The following is a 22,496-nucleotide window of genomic DNA, read 5'->3' as shown; positions in this document are numbered from 1 at the left end:
GCAAAATAAAGAACTATTAGGAACAATCAGATTATTTCCAAATGTCTCATTTATCCATCGTATCGTGGGTAGAGTGGTAAAATACTGTATTCAAGACAATTGTTACTTTAGAACAAGGCTGCGCAATTTTTTCTTCCAAGGGCCACATAGAGAAAAAAATCAGAGGCTGCAAGGGCCACTTTGACATTTTTACCTGTAATTTGTTTTCCAAACTAAAACCAATCCATCATTGTAAGCAAATATATGCAAAGCAATTCTATAATGTTGAGAACTATTATATATTCATTAAAAAATAACAGCTCAGCAAAAAGTCAAGGGTTTTTCAGAATTTTTGGGTGGCCAGCAGCCCTGTAACCCATTAGCAGTGGCGGTTTCTGGCATGTTTGATATGTGATGCCGCACAGGTTGGCATTTCTAGCGGGGGAACCATAGGGCAGTTTCCCAAAAGGTGCCATTCAAGCTAAGACCATTCAGAACAAAAACAAGAGCAATCTGTACCAAGGTGAACTTGACACGTGGCAGAAAGTGGAGCAAAACATTTCAATTCCGGAACTCGTCTTACCGAATGATGCGTGAATTGTGGAAAACAAGGATGCGAGAACTTAGAAGTAATTTCTTCTTCTATTCTCTTGCCTTGCCACCCTGTGTCAAAAAGTAACTAGTACAATGTAGGCGAACGACATAGACCTTGTCAGTTGTTACTTATAGTATATTCCGCAGGCTGCAAAATAACGGACCGCGGGCCGTATTTTGGACACTTTGCTTTAGAATAATATGACATAAATAAAAGTGGTAACTTCTGATTTATTTAATTTTTTAAATAGCACATTAATATTACAAACATAAAAATGGGGTATCCGAATTCAAATTTGCACAACAATATCACTTTAAAACAATAAATCTTGCAATGCAAATTCAGCCACAATAAATGGTCTTAAATTAATTTTCTTTCACACACATGAAACAGCACAATAGGTTCACCGGGCAGAAATTTATAATTATACAAATGTATATAATTTGATTATATTGAACTTCAACTGTTGGATTTATCCGCATTCATTAGCAATTCTAACATCGGTTGCATTACTCTAAAACAGGGGAGTCAAACGTACAACCCACGGGCCAGAACCGGTCTCTCAGGGGGTCCAATCTGGCCCGTGGGGCCTGCCTGTCAGGCAAGTTTGAGTTTATTTATACATGCAGACTATTATTTTGAAACTAATGCTTTTATTTTTACACAAGCACCGTAGAAGCATAAGTGTTGGGACTTCTGTGTAACTCCTGCCGAAGTAGCACCTGCGTGTAAACATATATTGTTTAAGTAATTTTTGAGAACTGGTTCCCAGTATTTTGATTCCTAGAAATCATTTTTTTGCTTGCCTGACCATTCCGCTTATCAATTCCTCTTGTTATTTAATCAAAAATTTGCTTCTGTGTGTGACCACGGGGAGACTGTGACCGTCATGTAACTGTCTGGCTCTGTTTGATTGGTCAAATGGAATCAAATGTCAGTAGTAGTTAGGCTTGATTGGTGAAACAGAGTCATGTGACAACCCAAAATAGATCCTGCAAGCAATAATAAATACGAGCAGAATATAGCTCAATGTAACAGAGTAAAAGTTCTTCTTAACACAAGTACTCAAGTAAAAGTAAAATGCATGTTGCATTACAACAACTTTAACAAATACAATTTATCCCAAATGTTACTTGAGTAAATGTAACGGATGTAGCTCCTTACCACTCACCTCTGAGCTCACTGATATGCTATTATGATGACCTCACACTCCCAGATGGATCTTTACGTGAGGTTGCAGAGAGCTTTTACTGAATAAAAGACATACAGTTACAGTAGGAGCCTGCGGATGAGAAGATGCTGAGGAAGGTGTGTGCGTTGAGACTTAATGGCAGAACATACAGTCACTCACACATTCAAAAATACATCCGTTGTACTATTAAGTGTTGAGCTCCTCTGGCGTATTACATAGGGGAGTCTGAGCACTAGCATAGCAATCACAGCATAGCGCTATGGAACGTAATTAGTTCAAATAGAATTAGTTGTTCACTCTGGCTATAGCCATGGGAACTGCGCTTCTAAAGTTTCTAATTATCTGGCACTGGCTTTAAACGCAGCACCACTACTGCATTGACTGCATTACTGCAGCTGCAAGGATCTAGCGCACCGTAATGAGTTTGGAGGAGGTTTAATTCCACACGCTCACATGAGAGTAATGAGTCTCACCTACAGAAACAAGGTCAGAGGTCATGTCTGAGAGAAGTGGGGTGGGGGGGGGGAAACAGTCAATCGCTGACTTTTAAATACAAACTGTAAGATGCAGAAAATGTGTGCGTCATAGCGGTGGTGAGAGGACCCCCATAGCTACCGTATCTTATCGTCACTTGTTGCAAAGACAGTTCAGGATGTCACGCTTGCTGTCTTGACAGCGGCTGTATTGGCAACACAATCCCCCATGATGCATTGCGCCTCAGGGCTGAGACCCCAGCTTGTCACAGCCAAACATGTTGCGATGTTGCCAGGCAACGTGTCACAGATATGCGTCTACCTCTGAAGTGCCTAGTGTGTGTGTGTGTGTTGGGGTTTAGCGGATGGACAAAAAGTCCTTTGTTTTTCATTACGATTAAAGCCATCTAAAGCCTTACTTTTTATAAATAACTGCAGGGGAGGTAACGGTGTAAGTTGTTTAATCCTTCTTCTACCTTACACGAGTAACTCCGTGCATACTGTGTAAATAATTTTGCTTGATCACAATAACTGCAAATGTGTCTGTTTTTGATAATATATTTATTTGTTCATAATTTAGTTTGAATTGTCTACATGCATGTAATGCACTGTTATGGCAAAATATAGTATTTGTTAAAATCGTATTTGTAAAGTGTGTGTGCAGGCCTCATTTTGGGGGTTTGTCACTGCAGAGCTTCTGCGTGCAATGGAACTCATGCAGTTGCACTAACGTTCATGTTGCTTGAACAGCTCTATTAAAACATGGCGTAACTTCACTTTTTGTACAATTATATACTATGCATGTATTGCACAATGCATTAAGCTATAAAGAAAAGCAGTGGCAGATAGCGCATTTGGTACCTGGGCCTTCAGTAGGGACTTACCCAACTTAAGCCACCTCTTAATGCCATCACATACATCTGGAGAAGTTCAGAACCACTATTAATCAATAATAATAAAAAAATAAATAAAATAGATCATACATCATATACATGCTGATTATTAAGTGTGTTAAAAATGTAGATCGTTGCAGACAAGTTTTGCTAGTTAGGATGGAGGAATGCTGACGTGGGACAGCTCGCTGGCCTTTGGTGGAAGAAGTTGAAATCCGAATGGTTAAAGAAAATTTCCCATTGCTAATGTAGTATGTTACATTGGCCACCACTACTGATTCTGAAGGCCCTGGGCAGATTAGATTGACATGGCAGCACATAGAGGCTGAAGGCTGGTTGGTCAAAAGGTCCACCACCTACTGTACTGGAAACAATGCAGTCAAGAACGACGGTAGGAAAGGAAGAGAATAGACTGTTGTTAATAAATTAATACATTACAAACATTAGAATTTAGGTTGTAAATGTAGGTCAATGCTTCTGATAGTGTTTAGGCCAGCAGAGAAGGCTTTGCTGGACCTGACTGTCTCGCACTAAAGAGAAGTTTGAAGTTCAGATCTTATAGGGTGGAACTTCTACGGTTGAATATGATCTTTACCTTGGAGCGCAAGGACGATTTTAAAATGTGATTTGGATAAATCAATTGAGGTCTTCGGCTGCTTTGGACTGAGTTAATCCGAGATTGGCTGCTTTATCTGAAGTTTTGCGCGTCTTTAGAAGCACATCTTTCCTTTTTTGGGTTGAATTACAAATTGCACATTTGTCCAGGCATTTGACTGTACAGATTTCACTGTTCGAGGACCTCTCCTTGAAAGCATGTGGTAACTGCTGCTGCACTGGGTTGGTGGTTTATTGGTGTCCATGTGACTATACCAGCTGTGTGTGGCCCACAGGCAAGAGCTGACACTAGGTTTAGTCAACCTTACGCTTTCAGGCCCCTCAGTTCCACAGTATCTCACAATAGTGAGAACAACCCTCACGTTTGTAAATATTTTATATTTTCACAAGAGAACACTGAAGAAATGACACTGCTACGACGTAGTCAATGTACAGTTTGTATAACACTGACTATTTGGTCCCCTCAAAATTGCTCAACACACAAACATTAATGCCCAAATCGCTGGAAACAAAAGAGAAAACACCCCTAAGTTAACATTACGTTATAGCAAAGAGTTATTTCTCCCATTTTGTTCCTTGAAAATCTTTAATGTGGGTACTCATTTTTGTGAGATACTGGATGTTTAGAGGTCTCACAATGATACAGTCTACATTTTTACAGGAAGTGTATACTTGTGCACATATCCACATGATCGTACATGCATTCACACACATGCTCTGACACATTTCTAACCCTGCAGCTCGCTAACATTTACAGCAGCTACGCGTTTCCTGGGTTGTCTGGCTTAATCCTGTAATAAGAGGCAAGCATAGACACAGATCTGAGGGATGATGCTCAGGAAAAACTCTGCCCCTTAGGCTGTAGCTAATACGCTAGCTAGCTAATAAAGAGGTGGTGCTCCGTACATCATCCTGTTAATGCATGCATATGACTGTGTTGTGCAGATCGGTAGTGAAATAGCAGTCCCTCCGATACCGGATCTTTGTACTCAAGAATCAATTGTCAAATAAAAATATCAATACTTTCGATACTTTAGTCATTTGAGCGGTCATGTGCAGTATATAATTATATATCACATGAATTTTGGTGACGATTGAGTGCCGTTTTCTGACATTAGGCTACATTAAGATTTTTTTTTTTACGTTAAGCGTTTTAGGCGGTCCCTCACTGGAGTCTTCTTCCGCATGTATGACGTCACTGTGTGAGACTATTTGTGCCGCTTTTAAAGAGTCTGCAATAAGCTCCTTATGTATTTAATCACGTTGTCTTTTGCCACACCGGCCAAGTGACAATGGTGCAGTCACGCACAAATTGCTCATGCACGCGAGACTGTCATTGCACCTCACTTAAAGGGAACGAATGAATTGAGCGGCATGGATTGGCGGCGAATAAAGGTGGCTGTTTTTTGAATAAAGGTGAATATGTCCAAATGTCTAGCAGAAACAAGCACCAGTCTTGGCTTTTCGTTCCCAATACACATACTATAGGTAGAGGCCAACACGTTCACCTTCACTTTGTATTATTGTTTTCTTTGTCATGTGGAACAGAAACAACTTTCTTACCGTCTGATATATCACAGCTCGAGTGACTGAATTCCATTTTACATTGTCACTGGGACACATGAATGGATCTATTGTTATTGTTACAATCAGCACTTGTTGTTTCTGCCTTACCAGCATCTTTCCTGACAAAATATAAACAATAGAATTGTTTGCGATCTGAGAAATAAGCATTTATGCTAATGTTGTTCTGGGTCGATGAGATTTTTTTTCTAAGCAACATTTTCCAAGGCTTTTTTTCGATTGTGTTCATAGCTTTTCTATCCTGCAATCATCCAATGGAGTCTTTGGTATTAGCGGATCCGATGAAATTGCTGAGGGAATAGCAATTTTTACTTAATATGGAATCTTAATGGTTTTGTTTATACTGTACGATATACCATTGGTTTTCAACTGTGGGACGTACATTTTTCTATTGTTGCTCAGTTGCGACCCAATTTTACAGAAGTTAAAAACAATAATGAACATGCATTTTTCAAATATATCCTTTGAAAACATGAATATCGTATTTTTAAACATAACTACTCATGCTTAAATATTTAAAGTGCCTTTTAGAGAACCCTTTTAAGAAACTGAGGATGAGCATACTAGCAGGTCCAGCCCTTATCTAGCTAGTTCGCTAGCTTGTTAGCTAGCAACTGTAATAAAGAGTAAACTTTCCCTTTGTCCCATCCGTGTGCATGTACAGAGCAAATGCCATTCTGCCAGCGACTTGGTTGTGTCGTGAGTGGCGCGGCTGATGTTACCACAACAATGAAAAGTTAGCGAGTCCAGAAAAAAACTCCCATGTCCATTGTATGGAACGATAACCCGCCCTATTCTGCCGGGTCCTGAGAACTGTGAGGCAGATGTGCTAACCAGTCGCCCACTATGCCGCCATAATAATAATAATAATAATAATCATCATCATCATCATCATCATACAAATTTGATTTCTACGATGATTGAAAGGGGTTTGTGAATGAAATGTGTCTGACATACACCACAAGTGTCCGGAGCTCTGTCAAATTCACCAAAATCGCATTAGGTCAGCTGAGCCCAGATTTAGACATGGTCTGAAGAGGCACACGTTTACCAAAGTGTCACTCCGCAAGGCGCATTTCAAAGGACACCCCCCCGCTGTCCCGGAACACCCTGCTTGTCGCAGACTGCCAAATTGGCAAACACGCACAGCGAACCTTGCGGATATCACAAAAATCAGGGCACACCAGCATTTGTGGCGTGTCACAGATGCGCCGTCTGTGAAAATAGACGGTGTCCATTTACTGTATGTAATAAATGATTTATGAGGTATCTGCTTAAAAGCAGCACATATTTTGCTGAGGTCACCTGCCTCAGCTGTACAAATCTACATGAGAAAAAAACGGTGATAGAGGTCAATAATGTGTTTTTAAATGTGTGAGGCGATATCTCCCAGCCACATCTTTAAGTGACGTACCGATTGTGAGCTAGAGAGAGCCATCAAAAGAAGGGCACACAAGTTGCGATGGTTTACACGTAACAGTATTTGTATTGTATAGTATTGTATTTATTGGGCTGGCATCTCCATTTAAACACCTCATAACTGTTCAGTATAAAATGTTGACATTATGGAACACACTGGTATGGTGGTTACAGGACCTGCAGCATATACAGATTGCGCTTGACTTAAATACAGTTTTATATGTTCCATTGCAGTTTCTATTGTTTTAACGGTAATAAATGAAGGAAACATATACATTCCATCGTGCTTTTTTAACATTCTTAACTTTTTATGAGTGTAAAAAAAAAAAAATTAAGGTTATCTGCCATGTATTAAAGCAGTACTTTCATTTGCGTACTCACCCATAAGTCTGACAGGAACGGATGATCTGCTGATGTGTCAAGGTAAATAATTACGTTTGTCCACTGGCTGACGGCACAGAGACTAGTGTCCTGAGGGCTGAGTTTGAGTATTGTCATCACACTTTTCCTATTTGCCAGGCCCATCCCTATTACACTATTCTCTGGTGGTGTCACAAAAAAAACCAAAAAAACAAATCAAAACATTTTGGGAGGTAAATATTGTTAAAACACATCATTTGAACTTTATTTTCTTTCAATGGATTGATGTAGTTTCCTAGAGTTTCATGCATTGTAGTTTGTGTCTTTTAGATGGAGTGTCATATCAGAATGTACAGCATTGTAATGCAGGCAGTTAAAATATTTGCAAGTTTTGCTCTATATGTGTCATAATACTCTATTAGATTTGAACATGGAAGTTGTTGAAATTTGCCTCAGAGATGGGATTGAAATACAGCCTGTAAAATCCTCTCTTGTTCAAACATCATCCTGTGGAATATCGACTAGTGAGAGAAAGATGGGTAATTTACGACATTGATTGTGCCTGGGAAGGGGGGTTTCGCACTAGTGGGGGGAGCAAGGGCCACTTGGAAGCACTTAGGGGCCCCCGGGTGCTGGGGTTGTCTCGGGGGTTAATGCAGCCATTGCTGCAGCCTCTTACCGATGACTGGGAAGCCCAATAAATCAGCCCCTCTGCCAGGAAGGCTAGCGGGAGTAGAAGGGCTGGGGGTGCAAAGGGGACCACTTCAGCCTCTCTTTCCCCCTCCCTTTTTGAAAAGCTCTTGAAATATTGAATGCTTGCTTTCAAAGTACCCATCTCATCCACGCGGTCACACTCTTGTGCCTGTACTATTTCCTCCAGAACTCAGACCTACCCTCCTTGCCGACACACCAGAGCCTGAGCTTTCGCTCCTCACAATTACAGAACACATTAGGGGTGTAGGCGGGGGGTGTAAAGGTGGGGTTAAAAAGGACAGAGGAAAAAATTGAAAGAAAAGACAACATCAATTTGAAAAAGGCTGTTTAATTAAAGGTTCCTCTCTGGCAGCTGAAGTTTCAGAATCAATTAATTAGCAAGCTAGCCTATGCACATCAATGGCTCTAATAGCCTGCTCTCATTTGTAATTTTTATTACCCTTCGGCTGTGCAGTGGCTCTCAGCCAACCAGACGTAACGTTTTGCCGAGGCTACATGGCCATTAAGTGAAAAATGAGGGTGAAAATCTCTCCCATTTTACTTAGTTGAAGTGATGTTATTATTTATTTCAATAAAGCAGATAAGAGGGCTTTTGTTTATGTCCTCTCAAGTCAGGTAGGGCACACACATACCGTCCATTGTTTTTGTGATGTAAAAAATAATAGCGGCTCCGGGCCCAACAGTGGAGCATGTAGTTGGCACGTCTGCCTCATGTTGAGCTGGGTTGAAATTTTAGGGCAAGCTTTTCTCTGTGGCATTTGCATGTTCTTTGTGTGCATCTTTCATTAATTGAAGATTCAAGTGAATGTGACTGTCACTTGTTGTTTGTTTATACAGTATGGGCCATATTCTTCCATGTGAATCCTCTGGCTGGGCAGACTCTCCCATTGACATACATAAGTCTGTCATTTACAATAGCTAAGTGCGCTGGGTGGAGCAACACTAAAATATGGGCGTTTCCTGTCAAATCTGGCCTTGTGCGTGTTCTCACGTTCCCATAAGCGCTTTTCCTCTTACGCACTACAAAGGCAAGTAAATCAAGTGCCCCGGAAAGTATATTGCACTTGAGGTTCAGATGCAGTTACAGTATATCCCACACGTACTAATATTATTGTGAAAGAGAGCAGTAAAAAGTATTTAAACTGTCACAAAGTTGTAGTTTATTTTTTTTTAAGTTTCTTTATTTCTTTTTTTACCTCCATCTCAGGCAGTAAGCCTGATCTAGAACACAGTAGCCATACCCTCTTTTTTATTTGTTCTCTCATGATCTTAAGAGTCTTAATTGTCACTCCACTGTCAAAGTATCTGATTCTGACTTTTATTGGATTTATTTCATGTAGGATTAAAAAAAAAACTGCTCTCCTTCAAATTGTAGCCACAGAGATCTGCACGTTCCGACTAGCCGTTTACGCATCTGCTTTCAAGGATTTCAATGGCAAGTGACAGGAAAAGTCCCCATTCCATGATTTGAACCTAGCCTCAGCTGTAAAGTGAATTACGCCTCTTGGAGAATATGGCTGCAATTAACTGGCCACCAGTGCATCGTGTAGTCTGAGATAGGCTTCAGCTCAACCGTGACAATGAACAGGATAAGCTATGGAAAATGAATGAATGAATGATGGAAGCAAGTGGATTATGCCTTTTTAAAGAAAAACAACTCTTTCTGTTTTGTCTTGCATTAGTCGCATGAGCTGCAAACTCCATCATGCTCACCCAGGCAGGTGAGTTGACGTTAGGATTTAATACAATTTAGTGTTGAATGCAGGCAAGCGGTGTAAAACATCACAAACTGCTCGATTCTGAGAGCTCCATGCGCCCTGCTCCCTGTCTTCAGCGCTCTATATATGTCTATTGATGAGATAAAAGAGCAGAGAGATGAAAGTGAAGCCAGATGGAGGGAGCGAGTAAAATAGAGAGGGGGAAGAAAGTCTGTGCCTTGCAAGCGGATCAGCCCTTTTTTTCTCCAATGAGAATTCATCTAACTTTTCATCCAGATTATTTAAAATATTCTTATACAGGTCAAGTCTTCCAGAGCTGAGATGTGAAAAAAGATCATCAAAACAGATCTGAGAAGTTAGATCGTCAACGCACAGATGTGTCATCCAGTTAGTGCTGGTTTTGAATAAAACGGGTGTCAAGAAAAGAGTTGATTTGTTTGTTTGGGCGGCATGGTGGATGACTGGTTAGCACTGTTTTTAGCACCCGGGTTCAAATCCGGCCTCGTCTGTGTGGAGTTTGCATGTTCTCTCCCTGCTTGTGTGGGTTTTCTCCGGGTACTCCCGGCAGAAATGTTGCTTTTTCCGTGTTGCTTCTGAATAATGGGAAGAATTCCCTTGCTTCTTTTTGTTAGTCTCATGCCCAGTTGTTGGTAAATGAGGGATGGGCATTTTTGTTTTATTTCCATAGGCAAATATTCCAACATAGTTTCAGCAAATCTCCTGAAACCCAAGCTAACAGGTCAGTGCAAGGTTTCAGAAGTGTGCCAGTGACCAGCTGTTAGTGTCCCCGTGACGCCAAATGATTGAAACGTTGTTGATCATGCCTTCTGTCAATGATAGTTTGTTCTTTCTCGGGCGTGGCGGTTTCTTAAAAATCTACTTTAAGGTACTGTACAAGATGTGGCCAGAGAGGGATGATTTTTTTAGAAATTTTTTTCAGATCATTTTAATATTGTCCTACTGTCAGGTTTATACTGCTATTCTTAACAAATATGATATGATAAAATGATTAATTTTTTTTCAAATTATGAACCTTTACTCCTTAGGATACACAGTATCATGTACATATGTATTTTTGTAATGTTTGCATGAGTGTTTACAGCTACCAATGTATATACTGTAACAGTGCTATGATGATATACAGTATCTTGAAATATATACATATAGGAGTAAACATTTATAATGATCAGATTCAAAGTTACACATAATTACAGTTGTTTTTGGCGCCCATCTATTTGAATTGTGAATTGGTGGATGGGAGGCATTAACTTTGCACACTTTGCAGTTTGTCGCTTAACACGCTGACGTTTCACAGCAACGGGTCAACCTACTTCATTGAGGTGTCAGGGTCGGTCTACGCCCGTGCAAACCCCTTCATTTTTGCAAAAAAGGAAATAGGGTGTAACAAATGGGACAACATTCTTGATCCTTGATGTATTTCAACAAAAAGCACACCCCATGCAAGTTATCGAAACATCTTGATACTGTTTAAAACTGTCTTCCTGTCAAGTTCAATTCAGCATAAGTTTCAGTAATAAGTAAAGGAGACATGCATTTTTTTCAGTTTAAAACAATTCACAGGTGTATTAATAGCATGTCTGTGACATGATTTCATCAACTTGGTGGGCAACGGAATGTCCCGTTCAAAAGCCAATCATTGACGGTGTGAGGTGGGGCTGCCCTGCCTCCTGCTCCGCTAAAAAAAGGTGGTTGAGGACCACTGCTTTATACAGTTCCTTTGCCCAACAGAACTGCTTAACTGATAGAGGACAATGCGGAAGCCGTGTCACCTCAAATTATATGGTTTTAAAAATGCTTATGGAGTGTTGTAGCAAATAGTTTCTTTTACTCTGCGTTTGTCTTTGTTGAAATCACTTGGCTCAGGAACACACAAATGTTGTGAAGATAAGAAGTGGCGCTGCTGATCCTTTCGAAGTTGTCGGTATCTGTACTGACTCCAAGCCACTTGACAGTTTGTGTCAGCATCATTCAACATATTAGCACATTAGAGTGCCAGCAACATAGGCAGCATCCAATGTAATAGCCTGTGGTGATGCTGGTTAACAAGTTTTTTGGTTTTTTTTGCTCCCCCCCCACATCAACCTTGCATCCCCACGTATAAAGTAGTATGCACAAACACCACGTCGCATAGGAGAGTTTTGTAATTAGTAGTAAGTAAGTAAGTAAGTAAGTAAGATATAGTAACCAAACTTTGAATAGTCTTATAGCTTTCTTTAAATAAAGTAGCTGTACCTCCCATCTCCCTCTGTCTCACTTACAGATCCATTTTTGATTCACCAATGAATCATATTTGCTTTCACTGTCCTCTCTCGCTTTCCCACTTCACAACCAACCCGTCTGCCTGTTTTGGCCTCTGATTGGGGTCAGGAGTTTAGTGGGGGAAAACATTTGGAGATGATGGCAAAGGGCCCAGAGCCACTTGCGAAAACCTGCAAGAATAAATGGCAGTTCGCTGACAGGGAGCGTTAACACACAGTAAGCATTAACTGCCTTCAAAAATGTCTTTTTTACAGGTCTGCCTGTAAAAACAAGCAGCACAAGTCAAAGCCAGCCAGCAGCAAAATGCCGATTACAAACCTTTATCCACCACATATGAATGTGACAAGGATTTGAGACTGAGCAGAACAAGTGAAGTCTAAGAACAATGTTTCTTTAAAAAGGTGTTCAGTGTTTAAATTCTAGTAAATAAGGCATATCATATACAGAATACAGTTAATATAATCTCATAATATACAGGAACTGAAATCAGATGTTGCAGCTCTTGTCAGAATAAAGTAAGTAGGAGGATATTCTACAATTTGTTCTGATTTGGGTCCGAAAATCCCAATTCGAGTATAGCTCTAAACAACTGCTACTTTAATACACACAAAGCAGCAACACAAGATGAACATGAATGTATATACATAATGTGCTCAATGAATGTGATTTTGTGTGCTGGGCCATCTTAGTGTTCTGCATATCACAGCCATCTCCCTCCTCCAAGGACAGCTCATTCCTTCAGGAATCACCCCCCCCATTCATGTACGAGGATGGGGAGCGTGAGATTGTGAGATCAAAAGGAGGTACAGAGCATAAAGAGTGCCGTCACCTTGGGGGAGAGATGCGAAGATGGTGACAAGTGCTGTTTCTTTTCCTGATGTTTAATCATGAGCCTGTTGATGCAAATCCCCATTCACACGCTTGTTGTTTAGTGCTGATTGCGTCCCAAAAGCCAGCACGGATATTCCTGTCTCAGCATCAGAGACGGGCAGATGCGTTTTCAGCAGACTAACTTGTTTTGCTCTTGATTGCAGTGGTCAAATCTGATAAGGTGACAAATTGATATACTAATAATCTATTGTATAATCTATTCTATATGTACAATAATATATTGTAACATGTATTGTTAGATTTTGCACCACCCAGAATCTCAGAAACATTCATATATTTGCTGCCTTCAGTCTTGTTTGGTATTGGATACGTGCTGAAACAATGTACAAAGAAGGTTTGCTCACCATACTGTATGGTGTTATGTAATATGGAACTGGGGAATATATTATGTAATGTTATCATATTATCTGTTGTTATTGGTATATACTTTTACAGGTCTAAAATGAACCAGTTGTTAAAACATTTAATTTAATCTTGCGTAGGAATATTTTAATCCGGTATCTAGTTTCTGGCATTCTGGATTCTAGAGTTTGCACCAACCAACACTTCCTGGACACTATTAGGTGCAGTATCTGGCGTCTCACAAGCACTCCTAGATGGGTATCGAAAAATATTGGTGTTGCAATTTGTAATGCTGTAGAACTACACCACTTTTGAGATTTCAGTTCCCTATGTTTAGCCACATCATAGTGGGAAAATATGAGGAATAGTTTTCAGTCCGATGATGTGCAAATTTACACTACTATAACAAGCAAACATCATTAATAAACATATGGCATGTTGTGGAGACAGTGTCAATCAAAATTAAGCATAGTTGTCTTTGTAAAGGCCGAAAACTCTTGAATTGGATCTTCGGCGATTGTGCATCTGATGGTGAGGCTAGTGAATGCATATTTACCCGTACTGTATGTGTTCACTCATACTCAAACTTGGGTGCCCTTTAGAGATGGCATTGTGAGGATATATCATTTCATCTAACATTCTTTCACATTGTCCCCAAACTCTTGCTTCCTCCCTTGTCTTTCCACTTTATGTTCATATAGCTCACTGTCACTATCACTGCCTTATCATGTCAAACATCACTTCATGCACTACTATAAGTCAACATCGTTCCCATCTATCTCCTCTCCGGCTAGCTCTGTGTCTCGAGCATCTTTCATTGAATCTTTTAACCTGTCGTTCGCATTTAGCTGTCAGTTTCTTGCCATTTCTTTCTGCTATAGCATGGTGTCAAACTGGTGCCCTGGGGGCCAGATCCGGCCCGCAACATCATTTTATGTGGCCCACGAAAGCAAATCATGTGTGTCGACTTCATGTTTCTTGTGAAAATACCAAAATTGATGTCTTTACTTGTATAATGTTGAGCTATTGCAAGCATTTTATGTTACCAATCACCTTTTTGAATTAAATGTAATAATAGTTCACCATTTTTTATTGGCTTCTGATTTTAAAACAAGTTATCCATCAATTTGTGTATGTGTCATTATATGAGACAATATTTTATATGGGTTCACAGTCATAACGGCCCTCCGAGGGAACTACAATGTGGCCCGTGACAAAAATGAGTTTGACACCCCTGTGCTATAGTGTGAAACTGACTACCCTCTGGGTGTACCGTGTGCGTGTGTTTTGGGTTGGCTTACTAGATCTACTGGATGGATTAGCTCATCTTTCCTTCGAAAGGCGTGACCTGTGGTCCGGGGCACCAGCCTACCATAACGTCTCTTTGGCGACATGTCTCTTGATCAATGGTCCAATTAAATAACAAGCTGTACGTTGTTCTGACTTTTAAATGGTTGATTGGAGGAACACCCCTAAAATATTATTTCCAAGTAAATTCAGTTGTTAACACCTTTATGATTGAGTTCTTCTAAGTTTAGCAATGTGTTTGTGGCCTTGGCTTTTTACGGTATATTTGATCACACTGTCCCTGCAGTTTATGGTGAATTATTTGCTTCGCAGGATGCGTATTAATGTCATTTCACACCAACCATCTGCTGTCATTTCATTATATTTGACACTGTATACATGCCAAGATATTGGATCAAGCACAGCATTATTTGGTCTGCTTCTGCTGCACCTGAGTGGAGGGAAAGGCAGAAAATTGCCTTATTTTCTGCGTCCAGGCATTATTTTTATTGGAAGTATCACCAGCACACCAAGTCTTCTTATCTCTAAGTGTATATTCTCAGTCAAAGTGCATCTGTATACTCTGCTCTGTATGGGTACAATGCATAGGCAACCAAACGCGTGTGTGTGTGTGTGTGTGAATTTATTTCAAATGGAAAAAGTAGGCTACACGCTTCTGAAAATGCTAAATTAAGGAAAGTTATTTTAATTGCTGGGCTGTTGACTGGCCATTATTTGATATTAGTCATGTCCTGTAATCTGCCATGTTTGTTATGGTTCTTTCTTCATCATACAGCACTGTATAATTGTGAAAATATATGCTTGCATTTAATTATATAAAGTAAATTTATAGAGACCACAACCTTATATATATATATATATATATATATATATATATATATATATAATTAAGACATTACAGTATTACGTTAATATGTGTAGTGTTGAAAATATTTCTGTTCAATACCGTGTACATGCTGGCATGTTGTTTTTAAATTTTATTTTGGCAATTGCCAATGCGGCTGAGCAAGTGTGTCAACTGGTCTCACCATGGGACCTACATTTCCTTATTGGTGCTATATCCACTTTTGTAGACGTCAAAGCGACCCCTTTTTTTTCTCTCCCAAAAACAGCCTTTGAAAATACGTGTCATTTTTTTGAAAACATAAATACACATAACTTCATGTGCAAAGTGCATTTCAGAGCACGTGTGTTTTATGTTGCCCCGGCTGGCAGTAATGAATCCAGTGGAGCTGTTGGCACGACCAAGGCCACGCTATTAACCTCTCTGGCAGCGAGACTGATCTCACCCTGTCTGTCTCGAAGGCCTGATGACACACTCACACAGTGATCTCTACACGCATACACACACTAACCTGTCCTTTCTAATCAAATTCCCATTGAAGTGAAATGTATTCTATATTGCCCAATCAGCGCTATTGAAAGCATCATTGTGGCAATGTCCATGGACGATTTCTTTTCACCACCTTCTTTAAGGAGTTACTCTTCAGAACTATTTCACATGTATTATTCTCCATTTGCCGTAGTGAGCCACATCATATTTCACTCCAGCCATCAGTTTAAATTGGACTTTTATGAGTGGGTTTCCTTGCTAATATCATTCCCAATAGAAGTACAAATGTGCAGCATGTGCTTTTGATCTTACAAGACCTTAGTAGTTGTTACGTCACGCTCATGATCGTAGAAATAAATCATTCTGGGAGTTTTGTAAAGAAGATTTAAGAGGACCTTTCAGGGTCTATCGCGTTGAGGTGGACGTGAACTATGAGCTTTGCACCCACTGCAAATTACAGCCCGTCCACCGTCTTTTTAATGAGGTTTTGGCCGTGCTGTTGGTTGGACGCCGTAAACGATGAAATAACAGTCACATGACATGAGGGGAAAACTATGACATGAAAAATGTTGTCGTATTGCTTCACCGCCAGCTGTAAATTATGTTTAGTCATCTGTTTGGATTTTGTGTGTCTGTGTGTGAGGGAGACAGCACACATCTCCAGAGAAATCCTTAGAGAGGTAAGGTGCACCTGGCTGTGTCTGTAGTCATAACAAATGACAAGCAAGGATTAAGACTACATTTGTATGTGTGCCAACTTGTGCCAGCCTCTCTCTCCTATTCTCTCTATCATAACCAGCGTGTAATGCAACAGCGACGCTTGGCAAGCTTCTTTCTAACTGCACCGCCCTGGAAGGCCACAGCTCATTCGCATGTCCCTCATTAGTGTTACAGCCGAGGACGGGCGCGCCACACTATCCGATACACCTCATCCCAGCTGCGGTCCGACCGAGATGGAGATAATTTGAAGAGGATGACACATTTGGCGAGCCAGAGGACATTGCGTTAGAGTTCTTTGCAGTGCGAGTTCATTAGGCACAGGACTGCTGGGAGTCCGTCGTCAGCTTGGCCAAGCTAAATTGAGATCCTTTGGCCAAGGGACATTCGGATTAATTGGAAAATGGAGACAAGCCCATTTGTGCTGCCCCGTGTGGGATCTTTGTGTGTATATTTTGTTCCTCGCCATCGTTCAAAATGTAATTGAAGTTGCTAATTTGGAGCTAACAACATATCTGCACTGCATTTAATTTAAAGGGAATGTTGACCCTAATAATGTCCCCTTCTGTGATATTTTGCTTTGGCAGGTGGCGCCCTACAGCCAGCAGGGGATGGCAGGCTATAGCCAGCACCAGCAGGCGAGCCAGCAGGGAACTCCGCCCTATTTCAATCCCCCACAACAAACACCCGCAGGTCCCAACCAGAGCCCCTACCTGCAGTCACGACCACTGCCTCAGGTAACAATGAAGTAGCATACACATTCACTGACCACGACATGGTACACCTGCATACCCGAATCAGATCCAAGAGAACAGCAAACACTCTCAACTTGTAAAAGTGATGTCTTGATAACATTATGAGAGAAATAGTCATTTAATTGTATGTTGCATCGTTTTTTAAATTATTGTTGGTGTGATATTGTAATCTATGGCGCTGGTTCCCAACATTTTTGTGATAATGTGGGTGCAAACTACAACCACAAGAGTGCATTTACAAATCACTGAGAGCCACACAAACGCACGCGCGCACCCCCCACCCACACACACACACACACACACACACGCACACACACAAACACACACACTAGCCAAGACTATACATTTTGGCAACATGAGACAGATGTCTTGTGATAAACTTCTATTCAAAACTGCTCATTCCCCGTATACGTTTATGCTGTATACGAATACATATTAGATTCTTTGCTTGCAATATAATGGAAATAGTTTGTTCCAATATGACATGACTGCACAACACAAGGTCCACAAAGGCATTTTTCGCTAAGTTTTAGAGCCCTGACCTCCACCTTCGGTATGATAGGATTTGATTTATAGCCAGTGTCCATTGCACAGATTTTTTGTGCATGCGGTGGAAATTGGTTGCCTCTGACAAAATAAATAAATAAATAAATAAATAATCCATCCATCCATCCATTTTCTTTACCGCTTCTCCTCACTAGGGTTGCGGGCGTGCTGGAGCCTATCCCAGCTATCTTCGGGCGAGAGGCGGGGAACACCCTGAACTGGTCGCCAGCCAATCGCAGGGCACATATAGACAAACAACCATTCGCCCATCACATTCACACCTATGGGCAATTTAGAGTCTTCACTCTACCTACCATGCATGTTTTTGGGATGTGGGAGGAAACCGGAGTGCCTGGAGAAAACCCCACGCAGGCACGGGGAGAACATGCAAACTCCACACAGGCGGGGCCGGGGATTGAACCCCGTTCCTCAGAACTGTGAGGCAGATGTGCTAACCAGTCAATCACGGTGCCGCCATAAATAAATAAATAATTAAATATATACATACATACATAAAGGAAAAGCCCATACATTGAGCACCTCCCACAGAATTCACACTGCATTTCATTCAGTGATAAAAAACTAATAATAATAATGGTCCATCAGGTGAGGTAATAATAATTTATTAGATGCCATTGGGATTCTAATACAAAGCGTGAGTCATGGATAATGTAATGGGGACTGTTATTTTTGGATGCTATTGACCAAGTGGAATCAGCTGAATGACTTTTATGGCACATGTATAAAATATATCATTAAAAACTGGAGGCTGTCTGGTGGGATACGGTGTGGTTGTTTACAACCCGTAGCAGTGCTAGCATGAATGGAGCCCTGTGCGACGGGCCTCTATGGGGCCCCCCAGGTCGATCGTCACTGGGGAGGGGAGAGCAGGGGAGCGTTCTGATTTTCACCGATCAACACTGGTCCCAAAACAACTGGTGGCACATCTTTAAATTCTAAATCCAATCATCAACAGGGGATCCAATGGTCAACTGCCCCTGCGCGTTGCCGTCCCCCCCTATACATGCCAATTACTAGGATTTACACGATCAGGATTTTTGGTGCCAATCACCGATCAGCGAGATTAAAAAAATCGATAACCGATCACCGATCCGATCGCAAGATGGAGCAATGTGTCTATTTAAATGACTTGTTCATTTACTGTATATACTTGTGTACTGTATACTGAGTATCTTCAAACGTATTCTCTAGTCAAGTCATGTATTCTAATCAGTCATGTCAAACCAACATTTCAACATGACGGAAATAATGAAAGAAAGAAATACAAAGAAATAAAACACTAAGTTTGGACCTAACGTAGTGTAATTAAATTACTTAATTGTAATTAAATTACTTCACACAGACACCGAAACTTTAGTACAAGCGTTAGTTAGACCGGATCGGTGAATTATGACATTAAAGCCGATTAGCCGATCAGCGTAAAATGCCAATTAGCGGCCAAAACCGATCAAGCCCATCAGTCTACTGTAAAGTCTACCAATTACTGCCACTTTTTATGACCATAGATTTCTACTCTAATGTGCATGCTTTCCCTTTGTCTGCTCATGCACATTAAAGAAAAAATAGATAGAGATTCATAGTTCACAAAAATCCTTGCCCATACAAACCTAATCATAGTGACAAAGGACCTGTCACACACATGAACTTATTGTAACTTGAATGGCCAAGTTCATTCTGATGCGCCGCAGATGTTTTTTTTCTCAGAAGCAGGGTTCAAGTTCAAGTTGTTTTGCAGTCCAGTGACGGCTGCCCATGTGTTTTCCATCCACTGTGGAATGACTGTGGTCTGGATAGAAGCAGAACAAAACAGCGTAGCGAGAAACAACACAGTGATACGGGAGCGATTCCAATACAAATGGACAGGAAAGAATAGCTCAGACAAGACAGGGTGAAGGAAAGCAGAGCAATGTATCTGAATGAAGTCAGAATGCCCCAAACCCTTGTAAAAGTTTCGGATTAAATATGATGTTTTAATTAATCTAAATTTAACGATATACACAACTACATTAAAAATCGGTAGATAGATAGAAACAAACACACACTGTGCAGCAAAATGGACAGACATTATTCGCGCCCACCTCTGAGATCCATGGAACAGATTGACATTTTGTGATTGCAACAATGTGTTTTCATCATTAGCTGCTGATGTGGCAGCAATTGACCCATGCTGACATTTTTACACCAGGTACAATACTTCCACTCAACCATTCTGATTGGCGATAGCTATTTTTGTACCTGTGCTGGTAAGTTCGCAATTCGTCATCGTGCCAATTGCTGCAGTGACCAGTGACCAGGCTAATAATGATGAGGGGAAAATGACTAAGTCACAACACGAGCTTGTTAATGTCAGAGAAAAAGACATTCTTCATTGTTGAGCTCAAGAAAGCCTTTTTGCTGGGGATTAAAGCAGGTTTTCTTTTTCACAACAGAAAATGAACACACATTCGCAACATGTGCATTTATGAGAAGCAAAACATGACCTCATAAAATTTATGAGATGCAAAAAATGCCCTCATAAAAGAAAATAAATCTCACTTTTGATTTAGTAGTCTTCATGCAAGAATATGTTTATTATTGTGGTTGCAGGTGGTAGTGTATAGGACTTCACTGTGTTATACTCTGAGACGTTCACATAGTTTTACCACTTCATTTCGTATGACGCAGTGTGCTATATTTCCCTTTCCAGAGTAGGCTGTTATTGTCATTGTATGTGTGGTTTTTTTTTGTTTTTTTTTTAGAATTTCAAGTAATCTGAAATTGATTGGTACTAAAACATGACATTTTCACACGGACCAAGATGTTAATTTTCCATCGATTTGAGTTAGAGAGTAATTCAGAGACTGGAAATAACACACAAAAAAAAATGCTGTGTCTTGCATTTTGGATTCAAGAGTAAACGTGGCTGGAAATTGAACCTACACAGTACAGCTGGCCAGGATTACAAATACACGATTTGGCGAGCTCTCAGATCAGAGGTGTTCTTTTTTTTTTTTTTTTTTTCTGAGTGAGCGTGCATCTTTTGTGTCAGCTTTGTGTATACCTGTATCAGCGTGAACACAAATCGCCCGAATGTGTTGCTGCAATTCTGAGCTGTGAAAAGGTCAAATGGTGACCTTTATTTTTGATTCGGGGCTAAAATGAGCCATGATGTGAGCTGCACTGAACAAATTACACACACACGCACACACACAAAAGATTGCAAACTCGCAGATTAGGATGTCACTGTGGTTTAGACCCCTGCTTTTTGACCCGACATTAAATGGAGAAATCCAAGCTGCGAAGTTCTTTATGTTGATCTTCAAGCATTCTGTGCAGCATCCCACATCCCACTTCACTCCCATTAACCCTAGCCAGAGGACATCTTCTCGCTGATGGAACCACTCCAGCTTCCTTTGACAAAGAATTAGATGTGCAACCAAGCATTATTCGCTAGTTTAGTAGCAAATCGAACTGAAAATAGCACATTTCTTTGAGTCTGTTGTACTGCTGTGACCCCATTTGATTCGAAGGGTCAGCAGAGGCTATAAAGATATTTCTTAGACATCAAGGCTGAAAGTACAGATACAAAAATACTAAACCGGGATAGAGGTAATCTTTGGGGGGGAAAAAAAAAAAAAGGATTTGGCTGGTGTTTCTTGTGTACTATGGTTTATTTTTATCTATCTATCTATCTATCTATCTATCTATCTATCTATCTATCTATCTATCTATCTATCTATCTATCTATCTAATCCAATCATATGGTCCTTTTACGCCCCTTTTTCTGTCCATATTACTTTTGGCACATAAAAGATTTCTCTTTTCGGCTCTGTCAGTCCTCCTACAGCCATATATTTTTTTACAAACTTGAAAAAAAAGTCCTTTAATTATTGTGTGATGTGACTCATGTATAGTTGATAATGCATCAATAATAATAATAATAAACAAAAAATGTTGTTTGGGTCATTTTTTAACCTTTGAAGTTTTATTTGTTTCTAGAATAGCAGGGCTGGTTGGATCAATTGCTCTCATGGGTGCTACATGGCCCATGGGCCATACGTTGCTCACTCCTTGTGTACATCTTGTTTCCCTATAATACTTTCCACATCATAAAAAAAGAAACGGGAGAGTGTGAATGAGAGAGCTGTATAATTTCAATAATTTGAAGATGATTTTTTTTATGGTTTGTTTCTTTTATTGAGCAGTAAACACATAAGTGTGGCAGACCTAAAACCTTCCACCATTAACTTATAACAATGTCAGAACATGTTACTAGAGCACCAAACCCTCAATTTATGTTTAGGGAGTAATTACATGCAACAGAATACAGCCCAGTTATTATATGGCATGGTATAAACCTTAACTATGTCACAGAGTTGTCTTTGGTTTGAATTCCTGGAGGCAAGTCATTCCACATGAGCTCTATCAAGACTCTAGCAAAGCCCATCCATCCATCTGTGAAACGGAGCCTTCTGGTGCTTTCCTCTATTGGTCTTATCTATTTCCTGTTCCTGTCGTGACAGTTGCCTCTTAGGAGCTGTTTTCAACTGATTGCAGGTGAGCAAGCTCCCTTTCATGGAAACCTACTGAACTGGTTGAGAGGTTTATCTTTGCCCCACATTTGTGTTGAACACTAAAAACATGCCCTATCAGAAACATGTGTGCTATCTTCGGGCGAGAGGCGCGGTACACCCTGAAGTGGTCCCCAGCCAATCGCAGGCCACATATAAACAAACAACCATTCGCACTCACATTCACACCTACGGGCAATTTAGAGCCTTC

The 22,496-nt window shown here is 40.4% G+C and overlaps 1 protein-coding gene across 6 annotated transcripts in view; it reads left to right on the top strand.

Moving 5' to 3' along the window:
* The window catches only part of arid1b (AT-rich interactive domain 1B), a 249,881-nt gene that overhangs the window by 79,079 nt on the left and 148,306 nt on the right, over nt 1–22,496 (top strand). For all 6 annotated transcript variants that reach the window (XM_061794174.1, XM_061794173.1, XM_061794171.1 and 3 more), the window contains one exon: nt 17,001–17,150. In XM_061794174.1, the coding sequence (XP_061650158.1) occupies nt 17,001–17,150 (150 nt within the window). The remainder of the gene's footprint in view (nt 1–17,000; nt 17,151–22,496) is intronic.

This window comes from Phyllopteryx taeniolatus, chromosome 13, assembly GCF_024500385.1.
Source record: "Phyllopteryx taeniolatus isolate TA_2022b chromosome 13, UOR_Ptae_1.2, whole genome shotgun sequence".
Classification (NCBI taxonomy): Eukaryota; Metazoa; Chordata; class Actinopteri; order Syngnathiformes; family Syngnathidae; genus Phyllopteryx; species Phyllopteryx taeniolatus.
Note: the sequence above shows the minus strand (reverse complement) of the source record. Positions and strands in the feature narration are given on the sequence as shown.